The following is a 17107-nucleotide window of genomic DNA, read 5'->3' on the forward strand; positions in this document are numbered from 1 at the left end:
TATAAACTATATATATTCTACTCACCCACCCCATGTTATTGCTTTTTCCAAAAATGGGATTATATTCCCTTGCAGCTGACTTCTTTCACTTAATAATATATCTTGATCATCTTTCTGTGTCAGAGTTTGAAGAGTGACTCTCATCTTCTTAATGCTCAATAGAGTGTTTCTGTAATTTATTTAACCTGTCCCCCAATCGATAGCTCATACGTTGTTGCCAGTTTTCCTCTGTTTCAACCATCGCTTCAGGAGTCAAACATCTTAGTACAAATAGTTTTGAATATTTCTGTAGGCATTGTTCATGTGAAAGGTAAACTCCTACTTCCGCGGTGCGTTTTCAGTGTCATTACCTATCACCAAATTATCCTCGGCAAGGATTAGACTCCATCCATCTCTCTCAGTGGTAGAGAGTTGTGATTGCCTATTTCACTCACCCTTTCCAACTCTGGATATTATCAGTCTTTGCCAGGAAAGCAGCAAAAGATGGCCTTATTGTTTGAATGAGATTGAACATATTTCTGTTTTTTTAGTCACCAAACTTTAAAAATGATGAATCTCATTTTTCTACACTTTGCTCATTTTTTCTAATGCATTGTTTATCTTTTTTCTTTTGACTGTTGAGTAAATTAGGTCTTGTATGTTCTCAGTTTAAAAATTTTTTTGTTTGTGCAGTATTTTTGGTTGGGTTTTGTTTGGTTGTCATTTAAAATACTTGCATAATAGGCTTTTTTTTTCCTTGCCTTTCTAGTTTCATATTTCTCTGTTTCCCCAATCATGTCCTTTCCTCTCCTATGGAAGTGGTTTTGTGTTTGTCTGTTTGTTTGTTTTAATCTTTTTTTAAAAAATATTCTATTGTTTTGACACATTTATTATATACAAAGTTCTATCTACAAGAAGGTTTTAATAGTCTTGAATAAAGTACCTAATGCTGATGTTTTCTCAGCCATTGTTGAATTGCCCCAGCAGGGGATAAAATATGCATATCCCACTTCAACCAACTTGACCTTAAGTTTCCAATCATCTTTTTGTTACAAGAGGGTAAGAGAATGAGTAGAGGTCTACTTGGCTCATTGAAAACCTTGGACAGAAAAGCAGTGTGATTTTTACGTAATGTTTCTTCTTTCTGCACCATTTACATAAAAGTCTAAATAAAAACAAATGGGATTTTTCAGATGTTTTAATTGACTGGAAGCACCAACATACATCTTTTCCTTTTTTCTCTCAGATATCTTGAATGAGCTCTTCCAACGGGAGAACAGGGTATTGCATTACTGGACCATGAGGAAGAGGCGGCTGGACCAGTGTCAGCAGTACGTGGTCTTTGAAAGGAGTGCCAAACAGGTCAGTGCACACCTGCGCCCAGCGCCCTTCTTCCTCCAACCCCCAATAGCAGGCAGATCATGACGTTTCTGCCATCTTGAAAAACTTTCTAAGAACAAACAGTATTACCTTTTAATTAAGAATTTAGTATAGGAAAAAAAAAAAACCCACAGCCTGGTAAAAATGGTGATTTTGACCCTGAAAAAGGTGCCATTCAGTTTTCCCCTACTGCCTTTATCTCTTCTTTAAGATAGCCAAGTCCAAATAATAATTATGATGATTATTTAGAAATCAATGTGGAATCATGGTCTGCACTTATATAAATATGATGGGTAGTTTTTAGATTGCTGTATTTATATTTTCAAGACAGTTTTATTTTTCAGATAAATTGTGCTAAAATTAAGAAAGAAATGTGACAGAATTTATAATTGAGTGTAATCAAAAAATGTTCATACATTAAGGGGATAAGTGTCCCCCTTCTTAAGCCATCTTGGATAAAATGCTTCTGCCTATATTGTCAGTCATGGGAGAAGATCGTTTTAGTGTAAAATCTAATTGACCCTCAACTTAAACATTGATTCCTATCACTTCTCTTCAGTCTTAATGGTATCATAAGAATCTGTGAACTATTCATCCAGAACCTGAGGGACAGCAGGGAAACAGGAGAGAAGATGTATTCCCCGAACACCTGTATGTGGCCAGTCCCTGGGCTAGGCGCTCAGTGTGTCATCTCCTTCAAGTCATTTGGGGTCCTTCTGCACTGTCAGTCAGTGTAGACCCATGTCCTGACCACGATGCAGGTCTGGACTGTCTTCAGAATCCACTTCGTAACTTAATACTTGTCTGACCCAGAGAAGACATTTGACAAAAATCTTTTTAGTTCAAGGAAAATTAAATATTTCTGCATGTAGGTTTCCCAATTAGGGAACCGATTTTGTTCCAGTTTGTTGTAAGTCTCAAAGTAGACGGCCCGTTCCCAGGACTGCTCAGTTCCCAGAGTTTGATAAACTAGGTCTGTGGGGTGTGGACATGGCCCTGACTCAGCCTTTCTCTGGTCTTGGCTGACTTTACCAGATCTAGTCATCACATTCCCCACAACAAGGGGGCAAGCAACTATATTTTGTAATGCTAAATACATTTTTTCCAGCATTTTTTTTAAAGATTGTTCAACCATATTTCAGAATTATTGGAGACCTGGTTTGTTTTCTAATTAGAGATGGTTTCATATTCTTTTCTCACATATCTTTATCATCTCTCCAGTGAAAGACAAGGAATTATTCAGCTACAAAGAAGCAAAGTTGTAAATCATTCTCTTGGCAGAGAAAGATAATAGAACGTGCGGTTGCATTTTCCTAAAGTTAATTCATTTGCCAAAAATAAAATCACTGGGTTTATGCCCTTACAGATGACCCCTCAGCCATGCGGCCTTGTTGGGTTCTGTTCTGTACTGTAGCCACAAGACTATAATCAATACCGATGGCTTGTCACAGACAGATCCTTGAGGGCACTGACTGATTTTACCGTTTTCAGTGTGGCGCACTGAGATTAATCGGTGGATGCCAATGTCCTTGGTGGGGGGTGAAGAGGGTCACTTGTGGTCTCCTTGCAGTACCTGCTGGGGACCCTTCCCCTCAGGCTTCCTGGGCCACCTCATCCTAGGTCCTTCCTGTCTGCTGGCCATGCTTCCTCAGGCCCTTACTGTCTCTTTTATCTCCACCTCTGGGTGTTGCCTTTCTCAGCCTGTTTGTGGCTCATTCTTGTTTCTCTTTCCTCCTCTTACCTCTCTCTCTGTAGTGTCTCCAGCCCTGACCTCCATTTCTGGTCTCCAGATTTTTAAATCCCAGTTACCTCCTTGGCATCTCTCCACTGTGGCTTCACCAGAAGCAAAACTGCTTTTGCAATTCCCTGTCCCCATGTTCCTCTATCTTACTCATTCAGGAGTGACACTTGTGTCGGTTTCAGTTCCTATCTTTTTCTTATCTTTCTGCCTTCACACCTTCATCAGGTCAGGAGGTGCAGACCCCCAGCTCCATCCTCTCCTGGCTCCCACAGAGGAGCCCCTGCCATGCCCTCCTGAACCTCTGGTACTCACTGGGTGGCTGCGTCCACTCACTCTCCACTCAGTCCCTTCTCCACACAGCTGCCATACTCCCTTACAGAAAAAAAAATCCATGTTCCACCTGGAACCTTCAGCCCCCTCCTGCCTTCCACAGCCTCACTGCCTCCCTTTCTTGCAGCAGGCTCAGCTTTCCACTAGATCCTGGCGTGGCAGGATCTTCCCTCCTCCTCCCCCCACTTCCTTGTCTTTTGAGCAAGGTCTTTGACTCTCATCTGTCACTGCCAACTCTCACTGGTCACTGTCCACTGGCTTGCGTGTTGATGTTCATCTGTTTCCTCCTTCCTTACAAACAGCAAATTGTCCCCAAGGACCTACTGTGGAGTTAGGTGCCATTTGAGGCCTATAGAGCAAGAGCAACTTAAACCCTGTCCCTAGGCCTCACATGGCGCCTGACTCCACAGTAGATCCTTGGGGACAGTTTGCTGTGTGAATGGAGAAATCAGAACTTTGAAGAAAGGGACTGGAATGGCTCTTGACCTTGAATCAGCATCAGTGTGAGCATGGTGCGAGAGAGCGCCCAGCACACTCAGGGCCATGGAAGAAATGCCCAGTCAGTAAGCTGAAGATTCATAGAAGTGAAGGTTTCCTTTTCATTTTTTTCTACTGAAATGCTACAAATGCTGCGATGTGTCTAATAGACACATTTTTCTGTTCCAAGATCAGCAAATTACAGTGGGCAACTTAGAGATGGCCAAGAGCAAATATTAACACTCCAAGTTTTTAATGCTTATTTTCCTTAGCATGCCCTTTTTAGAGGTTTAAGTACATCTGATTTCACTTCAGACGCATAAAAATAGAAGGAAAATTTAGCTGCCATCTAAAATCTGAGCAAATATATGACTTAGAACTGCCGTTCCACTGTGATCTGAACCTAACTGACCCCCTTCTCTCCCAGTGTGTGAGTTTCTGTCCTCTGACCAGAATGGTTAAGGTACGTCTCTGCCAGCATCTTCTCATCAGTGGTGTCTTTATACATAACATAGAGGGATCCTGTACAGGAGCCTTCAAAAGCAGGTGGAGGGGCATATACCTTGGTAGTCCAGCTGGACTCAGGAATTGGAAGAAAGTCCTACGGTTGCACGTTTGAAGGCTGGAAATACACATCTGCTTTCTATTTCTTTTTTTAATTGAACTGCCCCAGTAAGTTTTAAAGTTTCAGTACCATGAGTATCTGGTTCTCAGAACACCCTTCACTCACATCTCCTCAGTATTCTTTTTTTTTTAATCAGTGTTTTTTATTTTGATATTGTGGGGTACAGTTAAGGGTTAGGTATACAAATATGCTTCGTTCAGGCACCCTTGTTTATAAGGGGTGTCTCCCCATCCCCAGACAGATATTGACTACCATTAATTCCACCTCTCTTCCCCTCCCTCCCCCCTCCATAGTTTCCCACCACTGTCAATCCTTTTCTTACAGTATTACAATAGATATTCAAGGTCCACTATATGAGTGAGAACATGTGATACTCAGATCTTTGTTTCTGTGAGTCAGTATTATAGACTCTAGTTCCATTCAGATTGCTGCGAAATTCATGATTTTGTTCTTTTTTTATGGCTGCATAGTATTCCATTGTGTATATGTACCACGTTTTTTAAATCCAGTTCTCTTTTGATGGACAGCATGGTTGATTCCAGGTTGTTGCTATTGTGACCAATGCTGCAGTAAACATACGTGTGCAGTTATCTTTTTGATAGAGTGATTTGAGTTCAACCTCACTAATCATTAAGGAGATGCAAATCAAAACCACACTGAGATACCACCTAACTCCAGTCAGAATGGCAATTATCAGTAACTCAAAAAATAACAGTTGCTGGAGAGGGTGTGGTAAAAAGGGAACACTTCTACACTGTTGGTGGGAGTGCAAACTAGTGCAACCTCTGTGGAAAATAGTGTGGTGATTCCTAAAAGCTCTAAATATCGACCTCCCATATGACCCCACAATGCCCCTACTGGTAACATACCCTCAGTATTCTTGAAAAAGGATCTTAGTAGTCCTTCATCGTGCTTTTTTTGCGCCTTTAGATTCATGGTTATAAGAAGCTCTTGAACTTTTGATTGTTGCTACATAAGCAGCATGACTTTAACTTTCTAGAATGCCCTTTATTAAAAACTCTGGAATTATCTTCCAGAATTCAGTTTCATTCCAGACTCTTGTCTCTCTTGGATGGAGTGTTTTTCAATACGTGCCAGCCATGCTTGTGCTTTGACATTTAAACAAGGTGCTTGGAACCTGGACTTTTCATGAATGTCCAGTCTGTGATGATCATGTCATTCCTTCCCTCTGCAGGCCTTAGAGTGGATCCATGACAACGGGGAGTTCTACCTTTCCACGCACACCTCGACGGGCTCAAGTATACAGCACACCCAGGAGCTGCTGAAAGAGCACGAGGAGTTCCAGATAACTGCAAAGGTGCTTGCGGGCTGGCCTGGGCTTCTGTGGGTAGCCCTCACAGCAGAAATTAGGTGTTTCTCAAAAAGCGTCATTTAAGAAACGCCCAAGAAATTGGAGAAACGGAGGAGTCAGGTGGTCTGTTGCCTTGACTCTGGTGACACTTTTTCCTGCCTTTCACGCTTGTCCCCACAGTGTCCTCTTCATCCCCTTCATCTAACTGTGTCCTTTTGTCCCTCAGATTTCTGTTCCTTTTTTTTTCTTCTTTGTTCTTTTCATTATTCCATTCTTCTTTTCTCTCTCTTGTTTTCTTTTCCAAGGTGTTTTCTGAGTACTTGCTATTTTTGTGAAACACTGTTTGGTGTTACCAACTTGATCTTTTTGTATTCTGGGAGTGTTTTCTTTCCTTGTCCGTATTGGTGAAAAATATTACAGCAGTGTTTCTCACACTTAGTCCACTGAAGTTGTGTTCTACGGTTGGCCGAGTGTCTGTCGATATCTCTGTTAGTGAGTGCTGATAGGTTTATAAAACTGGAGGCATTTTCACTTTTCTCTTGAAAAGCAAAATGGAATTAAATACTTAATTAGAGTTAAATCCTTATGTCATATGCAATGAGTGTGTAAGTAAATATGAATTCTTAAGGAACTATATAAGAATCCATACATTGACATGGATGTTACCTGCAAAGGCCAGCTGCTTCCTGTATCTTAGAGCAGTTCTGAGACTCGTTTGAAGGTCCTTGTCAATCTGGGGGTGGGGGGACAGGGTTCAAAGTTTTTGAGTATGTACCCTTTGTGATATTTTCAGAAGTGTCTCTTTTTAATGATAGATTTGAATTTTTAGAAAAAACTGATAATTATTTCAAATTTAAGAGTAAGAAATAAATGACCAACTGGGTCATATTTTTGGTTAAAAGAAGTGTTTCCAAAAAGTAGCAAGATTGACTATCTTGTAAACATACCAAAGAGGCGTTTTTAAATCTTGTAGAGAGAACGACAGCTACTTTGTATTGTGTTTATTTGTCCATTTTTATGTTTTCTGTAACCATTTCTGACTCCTCCTGCTATTCCTCGCAGCCCCCTATTCTTGGTTCCTGAAGCTGTGAATTTGTTTTCCTCAACCCTGAGATGCTGGGCTCAGGGATTGCCAGGCCTCAATTCTGGAGACTCACGCAGGCTAGTTAGAGCTAAGAGAGTCCGAGTGTCAGGGGCACGGTGAGGAGACCTGGCTTTGAGTGAGGATGCCATGAGCACTGGGGGAGGAAAGGGATGCCAGGCAGCCAGGATGGGAGCTGCCCCTAGAGACATGATGAGTGATCAGGAGGGCTGACCTGCCCTGCCTCTTCAGGTAAGATGGGCTTTTTATTCCACAGCTTTGGTGGGATAGTTTTCGTTTTTATTTATATTTAGATATTAAACCATGGTTCTTATATGCCTTATGTAATCTTTGTTTATTTGAACATCGTTTTATTTGAAGATATTTAGAAAATGCCTACCATAACATAGCACTCAGGCTAGATTTAAGATTTGCCCTCCTGCTGCCCTGCTCTGCAGGCCATTGTGGACATCCAGATACCTGCTCACTGCCCTGGTCTCACTTCTCACTTTTTCTTTTCTTAGCAATCTTTGTCTTTGGTTTCTTACTGCCTTTCTTTTAATCTGAAAGCCCATGCTTGGATTTGGTGGTGCCATTTGACTTTTCATGGTAAGGTGAGGCTGCTTTCATTTGCCTTCTGTCTCCCCATCTTAGTTTCTTCTAAGAAGCCATTTTTCTTTTGCTATATAGAGAAGTCTTAGCTCTGACAGGACAGTCTTCTAATTGTTTTAATAATTGTAACATGTTTGGCATTCATGGAAATAAAGTTATAAGGCTAAACAAAAGTTTCTCATCACTGTCTTACGAAGACTCACTTCGATTCCTTTGCAACTCTCAGCGCGTGATTTCTCCTAGTGTCACACAAGCACTACCTGCATCCAGGTCATGAGTGTGTGTGTGTTTGTTTGTTTGTTTATTTATTTTGAGTTGGAGTCTCACTCTGTCGCCCAGACTGGAGTGCAATGGCCACTCCCGGCCACCGCAGCCTCGACCTGCTGGGCTCCAGCGATCCTTCTGCCTCAGCCTTCCAAGTAGCCGAAATTACAGGCATGAGCTACCACGCCCAGCTGATTCTTTGATTTATTGTAGAGATGAGGTCTCGCTGCCCAGGCGGGTCTCGAACCCGCAGGCTCAGGCAATCCACTCACCTCAGCCTCCCAAAGGCGCGGGATTACAGGCTGAGCCACCGAGCCTGGCTGTGAGTATTTATTTAAAAGCAGTTTTCTGTCCTCTGTGCAGGCCTAGTGACTTCAGCTTTCGAGGAGTGAGGCCTGAGGATGAGCATTTGGAACAACTCACTGCGTGGTTTCTGCGGGCTCTGACGCTGGGAATCCACTGCCCTTAACCACTTCGGACTTCACAATGTTTTTCTCACATGGTTTCTGTGATCCTAGTGACCAGTTTCCCTGGTGCAACATGCCTTACTTTGTTAGAAAGTGTCTAACACCATTGCATGTGCATCCATCCTGGGTTTCTGATTACAAAAGAACATGAGTAAGGTTCTTTTGAGCTTATGGGCTTAAGATATCAGGTTGCTTTTATTTTTCTCCAATTCCTTGACTATACCTACAGATGAGGCTATTCAGTTACAATATTTATATGCTTTTTAAGTAAGAAAAAAATTTAACAACCTCTATAGATAAATAAAATAAGGATGAAAACTTTTATGATATTTCATTTTGAAAGATGTAGGAATAATGGTATTTTATTAAATACCATAATACTGCCTGGAAAAAAATTAAGTTAGAGTCCTATCCTACTTGAATTCCAAGATAAATGCCAAAAGAAGATTTAAATTTCAGCAATAGAAACCTAAAAGTACCAGAAGAAATAACAGGATTTCTTTTCAATGTCCTCATATGGGGAAGTTTGTCTAAGTAACACAAAACCCAAACCTATAAAAGAAAAGATTGATAAATTCACCTACATAAAGTCAAATTTTCTAAAGGGCAATCCACTATAAGCACAGTCTAAAGACAAAAATCAAAATAGAAAAGATATATTTGCAACTGATATCACAAAGGACTTACTTCCTAATAGTAGAGAAATTACAAATCAATAAGAAAAAAAGATCAAGAAAATGAACAAAAGTTATTAAAAATGGATCACAGAAGAGAAATTATAAATGACTTTAAACATATGAGATTATCAGCTTTACTAGTGTAAATCAGAACTACAGTGAGCTTCTTTTCACCTAGTAGACTGAAAGAGATCAAAAAGTGGGACCCCTGCTGGGGTCAAGGCTCCAGTGCTGGGGAGTAAAAGTGGGAGCAGCCCCTTGGGGCCTCTGGTAGCATCTCAGCATCAAGATGTCCCAGCAGTTCCACATCTCAAAACATGTGTTAAGCTATGCGTACGATCAGATGTGGGTCACGCCACACATGAACAGACTTTTTTCTTGCATTGTTGCTATAGAAGTTGGAGATTAGCAACAACATGAAAGCCTGTCGGTATAGAGGCACTAACTTAGGGAACACCAAGCATGAAATATCAGGTAGCTCTAAACACAAGTGAGGCCTTTAGTTCTGGTAGGGAGGGACAACCAAGATTTGTTAAGTAAAAAATGCTAATGAGGAGTAGTGCTTATTGTATGCAGGTGTTGCTGTAAAAAATGTGAGGGGGAGAATACATGTATACATACATGTACCTGTCCACCACAGCCTCGACCTACTGGGCTCCGGTGATCCTTCCGCCTCAGCCTTCCAAGTAGCTGGAACTACAGGCACGCGCTACCACACCCGGCGAATTTTTTTTATTTATTGTAGAGATGAGGTCTCGAACCCGCGGGCTCAGGCAATTCACTCACCTCAGCCTCCCAAGGCGTGGGATACAGGCTAAGCCACCGAGCCCAGCTCAGCAATTATTTTTTGAGCCCCTACTGTGTACCAGGAAATACTAGGTGCTGGGCTCATGGGCTGCATGTTCCATTTACAGGAAAGACAATAGCATGGTAAGTAGGGAAAATACTCTACATCCACATACTTGTTAAGTAAGAAGAGAAAAAAAGTACAGCCATAGGGGAAGAGGGTTGCAACCTTTGATAGAGGGACCAGGGAAAGCCTTTCTGAAAAACGTTTTGACTATCTGATTCGCATTTTTGTTTAAATGATGTTTGTACACCAAGGTCTTAGCAATCTACTAGGCTCTGCTTGTGGGAAATCTTCCATGTTGCATCTAATTCATATAATCAATATCAGCAAGCTGGTGTTATGTACTGACAACTAGTTTATTTTGTGATATGTATTCTGCATATGCAGAAATTGTCCTTTAGCTTCTTGGTGTTTTGGGGTTTGTTTGTTTGTTTTCTTTTTCTTTTTTAATGTAGGCAAGCTGCACTGTCTTTTTATCTTCACATCTGTGTCCCCAGCACTTAGAATGCTAAGTAGCTTTCTTAGCCCCTTAAGGATATACATACACGTGGTTTACAGTGCCTTCCACAGATGATGCTTGTGACAATGGAAGAGATATGAGTAAGCAAAACAAGCAAACATCCTTGGCCTGTGAAGGCGATATTCTCAGAGGAGAGAGATAGACAATGATCTTAGCAAATAAATTGCACCCTCTGTTAAAAGGTGATGCATGCTCTGGGAAGAACCAGGGCAGAAGGGTGATTGGGCAGGAGGCAAACTGCAGTTTTAAGGGTGCCCCCCCCCATTTAGAACCCCTTGAGATGGTGGTCTTCACTGGAGCAGAGACATGAGGGGGAGCTATGCAGATATCTGGGGGAGTAGCATTCTGGGCAGAAGTACCAGTGCAAAGGACCCAAGGAGACTACCAGCCTGGGGAGTGAGGCAGGGAGCCAGCAGCTGATATGTTGCCTGGGGTATTCGTGTTATGTTGACAGCTGACTTGCAGGTTACCCCAGTATTCAAATTCTGGCTCTCAACTTTCCTTTTACAAGATCATTTATCTGGATCTTGAACTCCGACCTTTTTCAGATTTTAAAAGTCACTTTCCTCAATATTTGTCATAAAACTTTTCTAATTAAAGTAGGTTTCATAGTAGAATAGTAACTTACTTATTTGAAAATGCCAGGGGGGTGTTGAAGAAAACCTGGTAGGTAGTAATCAACAAAGTGGTTGTGGAAAGGAAGATTTGTTGAGAAACCAGAGTTGAGTGAAGTACCCATGTGGTATATATGACTGCTGTTTTAGGGTTATCCTTGCGTTTATGGAGAATGGCGAAGTCTACTTCACTTAGTAAAAGATCTGTTCTGTATACTTACAAGATGAAATAATCATATTTTTGAGAGAGAGGGTCCTCAAATAGGAACAAAAGTCAGAATACCTCTGTGTAGAAAATTTCAATTTGTAGGAGCTTCATGAGGAATTTTGTTGAGTACCTGCTGTGGGGATGGCCTTTGCTATGCATTTTACTGGAAAACCAAAAAGTCAGATGGCTGCAGCCCCTAAAGAAGCTGTGGGTCTAAGTGGGCATGTAGAATAAGTTTGCATAAAGCAAGGAGCTGTCATGGCACAGCTACTTTGTAACAAATACACAAGGTTCAACAAAGGAGAGTGAAGAGATCATCCTGAATGACCATTCCTTCCTTCATTCATTCCACAGGTTTTTACTGAGCACCTAACAGATGAAGACATTGTTGAAATATAGTCTGGATTTTTTTTAAGGTCACAGAAATATCATTTATTGTGGAATAGCTAAGGAAAGATAGCTTCTCTAGAATCAAGGTGATGGACTGGATGGACTCGGGGCTTTAGTCTGTTTCTAGCACCACCTCTTTTTTTCTGTTCAGAGCTCAGAGCTGTAGGCAAGTAGCCACTATGTTTCGGGTTTCTGGCAGTTGGGTTCATTTGCTTCACAATACTTTCCTGTTGTTTTTTGCAGCAAACCAAAGAGAGAGTGAAGCTATTGATACAGCTGGCTGATGGCTTTTGTGAAAAAGGGCATGCCCATGCAGCAGAGATAAAAAAATGTGTTACCGCAGTGGATAAGAGGTACAGAGATTTCTCTCTGCGAATGGAGAAATACAGAACCTCTTTGGAGAAAGCCCTGGGAATTTCTTCAGATTCCAACAAATCGGTAAATTGCCTTGTGCAAACTGAATAAATCATGGTCTTCTCTCTAATGTGCTCTCTGCTGATTTAATTAACTGAGTTCACTGACTCTCTTATTCCACAGAGTAAAAGTCTTCAGCTAGATATCATTCCGGCCAGTATCCCTGGGTCAGAGGTGAAACTTCGAGATGCTGCTCATGAACTTAATGAGGAGAAAAGGAAATCTGCCCGCAGGAAAGAGTAAGCCAGACTTTCAGAGTCTACTAGGATTCATTGAAAAAGTGAAGAGAATGTCATTTGGACAAACATGCTTCTATGTGTGCTTTGAAATCAGGACACTATGGATTTTTGTTGCTCTGAGTGTGTTTAGTTTTGTCAGCACAGACTCGGCTATGTTCGCTGTCTCCTTATCACCTGGTTCAGAAACAGTGTTTTGTTCTTATCCCTGTGCCTTCATTTCACATGGGAGTTGACAAATTGTTATTAATAGGTAGTAATATTAAGGAGAGGAAATTAATAGCACAAATGTAGGTGATTAAAAGCTGCCGAGTAGTAAACTCTACAATATATAAATAAAGACAACCCAGTGGTTCTTAATTGGGGTAATTTTGTCCCCTGGGAACATTTGGCAATGTGAGGAGACATTTTGGGTGTCACAGTGTGGAGGGGGATGGGAAGTGCTGCCAGCATCTGATGGGTGGAGACCAGGGAAGCTGCTAAGCATCCTATAATGCAGAGGCCAGTCTCCAATGAAGAGTGATCTGGCCCAAATGCTGGTAGTGCCTCCGCTGAGAAACCCTGAGCTGTAGGGACTGCAATAAAATGTTTTCAAAACTCTTTTGTTCTTCCTTTGAATTAGTGGCCGAGACTATTGCTCTGCCTGTCTATTCTTGATTTGCCTCTCCAAAACCCTGACTTTAGGACTGATACTTCTAGCCCCTCCTTATTATTTCATAAATTCATAAAAGTGGATAGTAAAATAATCCTGCATCTTGACTGTGAACTAAACCACTCACTCTTCCTCCAAGGTTCATAATGGCTGAGCTAATCCAGACGGAAAAGGCTTACGTCAGAGACCTCCGGGAGTGTATGGATGTAAGTAAGTTTTTTTTACTTGTTTATTTAGATGAAGCATAACCTTGCTGTTTTATTCTTACCCATTGGTAGCTCTTAGAATAATCACAGTTTTTGTTGTTATTTTTGAAATTTAAAGTGTGCTTAAGCTGCCAGTTTTATTTTCTGTACTTCTGTGGCATTCTAGGCTTGTTTTGCACTCATTACAGAGATGATACAGCATTAATCCTCTCATTCTGTGTGTCACATGATGGCCTGGCTGACATTCTCTTAGGATAGAATTTTACAGCAGCTTCAGAGAAATGTGCCTACTAGTTATGATTGGCAACCCATGCTTAGTCGTATCATGAATGTCTGTTGTACCTTGTGGAGTAGGTTAATTCCAAAATGTGAAGCTGGAAATAAATTTAGAGTTGGAAGGTATAGAAAGTCTTCTCAAGTAACTTCTCAAGCAACTGAGGAGCTTTTTTAGAAGGGGAGTTTTTATGTTTTGAAAAAGATTCCATACCTCAGTTATAATTCATTTATCCGTTAACTCTGAGTATGTGTTTACAAATGTCAGGAATAGCTATTTCTTAAAAACATGATGTTGATGTTTGACTAATCCTTCTGTTTCTCTCTGGCCAGACCTACCTGTGGGAAATGACCAGCGGCGTGGAGGAGATCCCACCTGGCATTGTCAACAAAGAGCTTATTATCTTCGGAAATATGCAGGAAATCTATGAGTTTCATAACAAGTGAGTGGCTTTATCTTTGGGGAGCAGTGGCTCTTGAAATCCAGATATTTAATACATGTGTACTCCAAAAAGTCAAAAGTCACACAAATATCAAACCAAAATGGATTGCTTTCTCGACTGGGAATCAAACCCAGGCTGTGGGGATGAAAGCACAGAATTTTAACTGTCAAACTGCAAAGTGAAGCACCCTTCACTGTGAATCCTGCTGGGGATTCAAAGCAGGCACTTTGAATGTATTACAGAGTTTAAGTTGTTTTAGGTCAGATTTTTTTTGCTTGTTGAGAGAATTTCTAGCGCTAGCCATGACTCTCTTATGTGTCTTTTATTTAATTTGATCTTTCCATAAATACAAATAAGACAATTACATAGAATAAAGAACCTCCAAATTTTAAAAAAAGGAAAGAAATCTAGGTACTGCACTGAAGCTTCATAACAAGAAATTAAAAAGTGTGCAATTGAATTGAGCAGATTTCAGTGATTTTGTTGGATTTAATTGAAGCTTATCAGTCTAACAAAGATTGACATTCTAGAGACTCTTTTAATATAGATTCAACTTTATGTTTGTACTTACTTTCTACAGAAATAAGATTAGGAAAACTGCAGGAATGTTTTTGTAGGAACACTGACTTCTCTCAGGCTGAGCTATCCGCTGCCACATGAGCTGCTTCTCAGGGCTAAAGGACAGCAGAGCTCCCCGGGGGGTTCTGCTGGCCCATCCTGTTTGGTCTCTTATGATAAGAGCAGGGGTAACTGAGGAGGGAATAAATGTGTAGTTTGACCAAAATATAATGCGCCTTCCATTGGCATTCAAGGCCCATGGTTTTATTTTTTAATATTTAAAAAAGCAGCTGTGTCAAAAACTCCATTAGGTGGTATGTGCAACCTAGTGGCCTGTGGTAAGATGATGGAGGGGTCAGAGCTAGTGGGGTCTCTTCACTTCCTTGCTCCCACAAAATGCCAAATGAGTTTTCCATTGAATATTTGCATCCTTAAATGATATCCTTAGCTACTTACCACTAGCATTTTTCCAAGAGTAACTGCTAGGTTGAAACTTCTGTTAGAAAGTATTGGAAGGCTACACTGGTTAACAGTTTTGAAGATCAAAATAACTTATCCTAGTTAGAAGCACAGATCCTCTTAAAATCTAGAGGGCACATATCTTTCCATTTCTGGCATATCTCACTAGTAAAATGTTTTACAACACCTTCATAACATGATAATGTTTTTATTTTCTGCAGTATATTCCTAAAGGAGCTGGAAAAATATGAACAGTTGCCAGAGGACGTTGGACATTGCTTTGTCACCTGGGTAATGAATCCTCCGCTGCTTGATCTCTCAGTTTTTGGGTGGCATTGAAGGAAGTTGGAAGGAATGTGGTTCATTTCTTTTAAGTCTTATATTCTGCTGATAACCGTGCATACAGAGAAATGAACTTTACTTTTCTCCAACTAATTGTTATTATGGAATGAGTTTTTTATTGTCAGTGATGGTGGTTTGAAATAGATCATGTAGTGTCTCAGGCAGGCCTCTGCATGACCCTGGGGACTCCCATGACTCCTAGAGTATTCAGTCCTGCCCGGGAGCTTGTCCAGTTTGGAGGGGAGGCAGACAAGTGTACCCAGGGCTGTGCTTTTGAAAACCTGCAGCTGAGGTACCACTGTGGGAAGAGAGGACAGGTGCCCAGCCCTGACTTGCTGGAATGGGGAAGGCTTCTGCAGAGGCATGGTGTCAGGAGAATGTGTTCCTTTCAGTAGTTTCCTTTCTAAAATAGGGTTTATTTTATTTGGAGCTTAAATTTTCTTTATTCTCACAGCTTCTTTCCTATATAAGTTTATCATACTTCAACTTGTTGCCATTTGAATGAGATATTCTTTTTTTTTTTTTTGGCTTATAGGCAGATAAGTTTCAGATGTATGTCACATATTGCAAAAATAAGCCTGATTCTACTCAGCTAATATTGGAACATGCAGGGTCCTACTTTGACGTAAGTAACAGACTCCTAAAGAAGCTATTTAAGTTTTCCATGGTGTATATGTAAAATTCAGCATTTCTCACAACTTTTACCTAATTGATGGAACAATATTTTATTTTCATTTTTATCTATCATGCTTATGTTGGGACATTCTTACATTTTCTTCTGTTTTTAAAGATCCTACTCAAGTAGTAGAAACTGTATATCTGTTAAGAAATTCATGTTTTAATATGTTCATTTGTATGTCTGTGTCATTACTTACTATTTATAGTCCATCATTAATTTTTACATGTAATAATGTGCACAGAAGCTACAAACTACTAAACTTCTTTTCCCCTCCGTGAAACAAGAATACATTTGAGTCTTTTAAATTATTTTTCCTATTTAAACTTTATGATGTTATGAATTTCCAGTAAAATGTTATAAATAACAACTAGGATTAATTAGAAGGCTTAAGTTCTCATTAGAGTAAACATAAATTTAGGTAATCTGTTTTTTAGAAGATATTGCAGGGAGGTCATTTAGTATAAAAGGTATTTAAGACATGACACAGAGAATGCTTTCTGAGTTTCCAGAGCTTGGTCAAATGTGTGCCAAATACATTTGGATGGAAGGATCAATCCATACTTTTGCATAGTACCTGTACTTTGGTGCGTAAGATCGTGAGGATATTGAACTTGTTTTCTGTCTTTACACTTATGTGTGGAAAAGTGTGATAATCTGCTCTTATCCAAAAGTCTGGGAAATTAGAATAAACATTAGTTTCTCTCTTTGAGATAAAGTGCTACTGACAGATGACCCTATTTTAGTTGTCATTCCTGTGACCAATAACGACACATCACTGCCTCTGTAAATATGAAGGCTGCTGATAGCCCAGTTTGCCCTTTTCTTTTTAATCTTTCACATGCCCCCAGGTCTTTGCCATCAGATGAAACCCAACACCATGGCTGCATGCAGAGTTAGAAGTGTTTCAAGCCTAAGCAGGGAGAGCATGTGGCGCATTCAAATGTTTGGAATTAAAGCTATTTTAGAAAGCCTTGTGCCCTGAAACATATCTTTAAAAATAAAAGAAATCATGCTTGAGGGATTTTATAAATTCCATGCCTTTCGTATTCATTGTACAGTTGTTTTATTTGTTAACCAAGCCCTATAATAACTTCCTCCCTTCTCCAGGCCATTGACTAGCCTTCAATTATACCTCTTTCTGGTAAGCATTACAGGACATCTATCAGGTGCTATTTAACTCTCTGAGCTCTGTCGTAGGTGCTGGCACAGAGCAGTGAGTAGTACAGAGAGGGCGCTACCTCCACAAGACAAATGCAAACAGCCAGCAGGTCACTGAGTGCAGATGACTTAGTTATAGGATACAGAGTAGAAATCATAC

At 40.5% G+C, this 17107-nt stretch overlaps 1 protein-coding gene across 1 annotated transcript in view; it reads left to right on the forward strand.

The window, feature by feature from the left end:
* Nucleotides 1-1225: 1225 nt before the first annotated feature.
* Nucleotides 1226-17107, forward strand: part of TRIO (trio Rho guanine nucleotide exchange factor) — a gene marked incomplete at its 5' end in the record, with an annotated part of 131255 nt that continues 115373 nt past the window's right edge. The window contains 8 exons of the mRNA XM_008054359.1: nucleotides 1226-1341; nucleotides 5728-5850; nucleotides 11771-11965; nucleotides 12065-12180; nucleotides 12969-13035; nucleotides 13642-13751; nucleotides 14990-15059; nucleotides 15646-15735. Coding sequence (XP_008052550.1) covers nucleotides 1226-1341; nucleotides 5728-5850; nucleotides 11771-11965; nucleotides 12065-12180; nucleotides 12969-13035; nucleotides 13642-13751; nucleotides 14990-15059; nucleotides 15646-15735 — 887 coding nt within the window. The remainder of the gene's footprint in view (nucleotides 1342-5727; nucleotides 5851-11770; nucleotides 11966-12064; nucleotides 12181-12968; nucleotides 13036-13641; nucleotides 13752-14989; nucleotides 15060-15645; nucleotides 15736-17107) is intronic.

This window comes from Carlito syrichta, unplaced genomic scaffold (assembly GCF_000164805.1).
Source record: "Carlito syrichta isolate Samal-C Ts95f unplaced genomic scaffold, Tarsius_syrichta-2.0.1 Scaffold289800, whole genome shotgun sequence".
NCBI classification, from domain to species: Eukaryota; Metazoa; Chordata; class Mammalia; order Primates; family Tarsiidae; genus Carlito; species Carlito syrichta.